Source organism: Crotalus tigris, unplaced genomic scaffold, assembly GCF_016545835.1.
Source record: "Crotalus tigris isolate CLP2741 ecotype Arizona unplaced genomic scaffold, ASM1654583v1 scf7180000018867.1602434, whole genome shotgun sequence".
Classification (NCBI taxonomy): Eukaryota; Metazoa; Chordata; class Lepidosauria; order Squamata; family Viperidae; genus Crotalus; species Crotalus tigris.
In genome coordinates this window covers 423,766-429,761 of record NW_024097246.1, presented here as the reverse complement: position 1 = coordinate 429,761, position 5,996 = coordinate 423,766, and the positions used below count along the sequence as shown (strand labels likewise).

General features: G+C 39.5%; 1 protein-coding gene across 1 annotated transcript; it reads left to right on the top strand.

The window, feature by feature from the left end:
• Window positions 1-1,270: 1,270 nt before the first annotated feature.
• Window positions 1,271-5,996, top strand: LSM2 (LSM2 homolog, U6 small nuclear RNA and mRNA degradation associated). The gene is made up of 5 exons (XM_039357145.1): window positions 1,271-1,422; window positions 2,408-2,475; window positions 2,683-2,713; window positions 3,185-3,244; window positions 4,915-5,996. The coding sequence occupies exons 1-5, from the start codon at window positions 1,420-1,422 to the stop codon at window positions 5,038-5,040; spliced, it is 288 nt and encodes a 95-aa protein (XP_039213079.1). The 5' UTR covers window positions 1,271-1,419; the 3' UTR covers window positions 5,041-5,996.

Below are 5,996 nucleotides of genomic sequence, written 5' to 3'. Positions count from 1 at the left end.
ATGTCTTCAATTCTGATACATGTATACATGCATTCCTGATAAATCAGAGGCAGGCAACCATGGCTCTTTTATGACTCGTGGACTTCAACTCCCAGAATTCCTGAGCCAGCATGGCTGGCTCAGGAATTCTGGGAGTTGAAGTCCACGAGTCATAAAAGAGCCAAGGTTGCCTACCCCTATGATAACCTCTATTTTTGCCATATTAGAGAATTTGGTGTAGAGCTTAAGGCACCAGGCTAAAAACCAGGAGACCAAGAGTTCTAATCCCATCTTGGCATGAAAGCCGGCTGGGTGACTTTGAGCCAGTCCCTCTTTCAGTCCAACCCACCTCCCCGGGTTGTTGTTGTGAGGAAAATAGGAAAAAGGAGTATTAGGTATGTTTCCTGCCTTGAGTTATTTATAAAAATAATAAGGGTGGGATCAACAAAATTCTAAAATGTAGTTCAACAAGCCTGGAGGGCCATTTCATTTCTCTATTATTATTTTTTGGCTTTCCATACAAAATATTTTCTCTGCTTTCTTCAAAATATGTCAACTTCCCCTAATTCCTTGCTTTTTTCACTTAATGAAGTCTTTATTTGCTAAGTTGAAGAAGAAAGTTAAAGCAGTGGCATGTGTCATCATTGCTGTGTTCGATATAAAAATGTGACCCAGTGGTTCCTCTGGGTGCAGAGCTGTGTAAAATGCCAGTTTTCTCCAGGTTTCACTGCCTGAGAACCTTGCCAAGGTAGGAGTGGTAACAGGAAGATGAGTTAAGCATTGTTTTTATTCTGGGAAAGCATCAGGGGATGCTCTCTCAGCCCCTCTGCTGTAATAAATTAGAGAGAATCAGCAATGCTGCAAATAAAAACACCAGTCTTGTACTTCACACTTTCCAAACTCTTGTGGGTTTAAAACAATGTTTCTCAACTTTAGCACCTTTAAGTTGTGTGGACCAACTTCTAGAATTGGCTGGGGAATTCTGGGAGTTGACTTCCACGTATCTTAAAACTGCCAAGGTTAAAAAGCATCGGTTTAAGGAGTTGCTGCAGGAATGCCATGTGTGTACCACTCGAAAACACCTTTTTGTCTTCAACTCAGAAACATAGCACAACCCTCTGTCCTTATGTCCATCCTCCATCCATTTCCCCCATTTAGAAAAATTCTCAGATGAATCTGCTTAATTAACTCTCTCACACACTCACACTCACACACACACACAGAGGGTGCCGGCTCCTTTAAGAACAGCTTCCTGTTTCCGGTTCGCTTCCGGTTGCTCCTGAAGTCACTATTTCTATCGCCCTTGTACGTTTCGTAAGACATACGTTCTCACCACGCATGCGCAGCCCGGGAAGTTCTTTTTATTTTTTTCTTCCCAGACCCTAGTTCTGCGAGTTGATCCACGCGGGGTTTTTGCTTCTGCTGCGCGCAGCGACAAATATGGTGAGCGCAGCGTGGTTTTGTGTGGGCTAATAGCTTTGCTCTGTCGGGGTGGGGAGGGACGGGGGATTTTAATCATTTATTTTGGAGATGCCTGGGTGATTCAGTCTTTGCATTTAGAAATCGCGTGTGAATCCGATTTTGCAGCCCGGTAAACTTGTGTTAGGCATTGTTAGCTGGGATCATAACAACAGAGGGTCGTAGCGCCAAATCCTGAATGAGGACGTATACAAAGTATCTGCAGGTGCTCAATTTTTTTCCTGAGGCCGTAAAAACGTGTTTATTGAATGTCTACTTTTAGAAAGGACTTGCTTTTTAAGATGAAGGATATACTACATGCATATGTAACGTGTGGGTGTACGTATGTAGGGCATACATTAAAAAGTTCAAAATAATCTAATCCCGTTGCTCATTGATGCAAACCAGGAATATAGTCACTTGGGAACTGCTTACTGGGTGCAGAGAGAAGTGGAGTCTTTCTGCTACTGAAACTGATATGCCATTTTTTTCCCAACCCAAATCCAGTTGATTTTTGGAAAAAGTATCTTTGGGACAACCATGGCCTGGATGATTGAGAATCTCCATAGACATGGTATGCCATATAAGGCATTCTTTTTCAACTTTAAGATGTGTGGACTTCAAGTCCCAAGAATTGCCCAACCAGCATGGGAATTCTGGGAGTTGAAATCCACACATCTTAAAGTTGCTGAAGTTGAGCATAGCTGCTGAAATGCATAACAAGCTGAATGTTTGCTAACTATGAATGTGTAATTTATTTTAATAAGGATTTGCACATGTTTGAACACATGTAGTTTCTCCTCAACACTGTTGTAGTATTTATTGGGCTTTAGAGTAGTGTGAGACTACATTATTTTTGTGTGTAATAAAAAATAGGTATTCTGTAGATATACTGTAGTTGTGCACTGGATTGTGAAATTATTCTTAAAGCTTGCTTTATGTTCATCATTTTTTTTTTCTTTATCCTCAGCTCTTCTATTCCTTTTTCAAATCCCTAGTAGGGAAGGACGTAGTGGTAGAATTAAAGAATGACTTGAGGTATGTTTTTATTCACAACTGTTTGGTTGCAAATGAATGCTGGTTTCTTTGTGACCCTAGCCTTTCAGTTTCTAGCTGCTTTCTCCTTAATAAACCCACTCATTTTAGTTTTCATTCCCTCTTTATTTAATTCACGAGATTCTGTTGTGCTTTTAAAGAACCTTTATCACCTTAACTCTGAATTGTGTTTCCTTTGTTTTTTTGTAGCATATGTGGGACCTTACACTCTGTAGATCAGGTATGAATTATTTCTAACCTTTTTTTGCAACCCTTCTAAAGAATTTTTTTTTTTTGCATTCTACCTAAGTAGGTCTGTGTTGTTTGAAGAACTACTTTGGTGTTCCTATATCTGAAATATTTCTACACCTCCGCTGTACAAACAGTCATCCTTCAATATATTTCATTTTGTATTCTGTCTTTACAGTAGTTCAGGGCAGCAAACAAATTTATTTTATCTCCACTCACATTAAAAAGAAATCAATGGCAATGACCTCTACTTTTGCACCTCTCAAAAGTAATAACTTTGTGGACAATGCCACAAACAATTTGGCTGTGGAAAATCTCCGAGATTGTCTTTCACTGAGGTGAAAAGAAATTAGTCATGATTTTGGATAAGCAGCCTCGAATGACTTGGGACATAAATCTCAGGATATACAAAATATCTTGCTTGTTTACTGAACTGTCTTTTCTTTCTTCCCTGATTCCTCAGTACCTGAATATTAAGCTCACAGACATTAGTGTGACAGACCCAGAAAAATACCCTCATATGGTAAGTGCTCATGTAATGGCCGTGGCAGGATTTGAAAAATATGGATAAACGGCAGAGTTTCAAAAGTATAGACAAATGCTAAGATGTTTATTGGTTTTTCATTTTCACCGAGAAGGCATTATACCAGGGGTCTTCAAGCTTGGCGTGCCTGGCTGAGGAATTCTGGGAGTTGAAGTCCACAAGCCACAAAAGAGCCAAGTTTGAAGATCCCTGCATTGTATCATATATTACTTTTGAATATATTTTTAACTGTAGTTTTTCATGATCTATTTTAGCTATCCTGTTTTTTTTAACTTTATAATCAGCAATTTTGAGTGTAGAATTAAAAGGGCAGCATAAAAACCCCATCCATGACCATTGCATGACTATTGGGAAGGGAGCAAAGTTGAGATACCTGACTGAAATTGAATAATCCCATCTTATTAGCTGGCCCAGCTTTTATCTATTGATTTTTTTTTTTATTTAGCCAATTTACAAGACACCCATCTTACAAATGTGATCCTTGCTGTGACTAGCAGCATATTATGAACAATGCAAAAACATTCAATGTAACATAAAAAAATAATGCCCAGCAAGAACAAGCTCAATAATTACAGGCCAGTCCTTGACTTACAACCATTCCTTTAGTGACCGAAGTTGCAACACCACTGAAAAAAGTGATTTATGATTGTTTTTTCACATGACTGTTGCAGCATCCCCATGGTCACGTGATCAAAATTGTGATGCTTGGCTCATATTTCATGACAGTTGCAGTATCCCGGGGTCACGTGATCACCTTTTGCGACTTTCTGACAAGCAAAGTCAATGGGGAAACCAGATTCACTTAACAACCCTGTTACTAACTTAACAACGGCAGTGATTCACTTAACTGGGGTGAGAAAGGTTGTAAAATGGGGAAAAAACCTCACGTAACAAATGTCCTGCTTAGCAACAGAAATTTGGGTCTCAGTTGTGGCCGTAAGTTGAGGACTACCTGTATCCAGCAGAGCAATAACATCACCCCAATATCTAACCTGACCCCCGTGCCCTGGAGATGTGATTCTTATTTTTTTTTAAAAAAAAAAATGGTGTGGTATAGGTAGTCCTCGAGTTTACGACCACAACTGAGCCCAAAATTTATGTTGCTAAGTAAAACATTTGTTAAGTTAGTTTGCCCCATTTTATGACTCTTTGCCACGGTTGTTAAGTGGATCATTGCAGTTGTTAAATTACCAACACGGTTGTTAAGTGAATCTGGTTTCCCCATGGATTTTGCTTCTCAGGTCGCAAAAGGGGATCACATGACCCCCAAGGAAACTGCAGCCGTCATAAGTATGAACCACTTGCCAAGCATCCGAATTTTGATCACGTGACCCTGGGGAATGCTGCCATGGTTGTAAGTGTGTAAAAAGGGTCATAAGTCACTTTTTTTCAGTGCCGTTGTGACTTTGAACCGCCACTAAATGAAGTGTTAAGTCGAGGATTACCTCTATTTTAACGATTTGCTTAACAGTGGCTGACAAGATTAGGTAAACAATTAAGCATAGGAAGCCAACACCGTTCCAAAATACCACACAGGGCTAAAATAATTCTTATTTTAGCTGAATCATACCTGGCTGCCTGAATAGCTTGAGTTTAAGACCCCCTGATCCTTACACAGCCCTCCAAGGCTCTTCTCTGTTTCTCTCCAGTTGTCGGTCAAGAATTGCTTCATTCGTGGCTCTGTTGTCCGCTATGTCCAACTTCCGGCCGACGAGGTGGACACTCAGCTCTTACAAGATGCTGCTCGCAAGGAAGCCCTCCAGCAGAAGCAGTGATGGAAATTTATTATTATTATTTTTTATTCTCTCTGTGTGACTTGACATTCCTTGAGGAAGAGCTGCAGAAGGGTGGAAGGTCACATTATCTTTTTCTCTGGGAAGTACCAGCAAAGTTAGCATTGTAAATATGGTCACCCACGGTGTTTTCCTTGGATGATGCTTCCACTTGCTAATGTTTGTGCTTGTTCCTTTGCTCCTTTTAAGTGCAGCCTCCATAATGGTTAAATATATTCACCCCAATCTCCATCTCCTAGGACTGCTGGCGATGGACTTGGCAAGCACTAAATTGAAGAAGAAATCTTAGATTATCCCTTTCCCGTTCAAACCCAGTAATAAAATCCTTCCATTACTGATCCTCTTCCTTGCTCAACAGTGAAGAGTACTGTTGAGTAGCAGGAAAATTCAGTTTTGGTCGAGGACTGATACTCAACCATAAAAATTATTTCTGTAGCTTGTTTGCCCTACAAAGTGGCCTAAACAAAGTGGTTTTCTTTGTATATTACCAGCCCTTTCTAATTTCCTTCTGTCTGATGCAACACAGTTAATGCTGGTGGGATTTTTTTTTTCTTCATGTTGATGTATTCCCTATTTATAGGATTTGAAGAAAATGCTTTGGAATTTCAGCAGGACTAGGAAGGACCTGCAAGCTTCTGAAGTACGGAAGGTGTCAAGTTTATTTGTGTTATGCACACAATACAATACCATTCAGTGTCAACCCAAGCTTTTTCCATTGTAATATAAAATGGCAGGTGCGTTTTCTTTGACCATTAGGTTGAGTCCTGCCATTTGAGTTTTTTTAACATTTCATTGGTTTTGTTGTCATCTTTATATTTCTTGTTATTCTTACATTTTGTGGGATATGTACTTTTTTTTTTTTAAGGAAGATTTTTTGAAAGCATAATGATTTGTTCAACGGAAAGTGGACAATTAAAAGTTTGATTTGAAAGATGGAA

Excerpts from the sequence above, each read along its gene's own strand:
- LSM2 (XM_039357145.1), top strand. Across the intron at positions 2,476-2,682 it reads GAATTAAAGAATGACTTGAG|CATATGTGGGACCTTACACT; the intron begins GTATGTTTTTAT and ends GTTTTTTTGTAG. Across the intron at positions 2,714-3,184 it reads CCTTACACTCTGTAGATCAG|TACCTGAATATTAAGCTCAC; the intron begins GTATGAATTATT and ends CTGATTCCTCAG.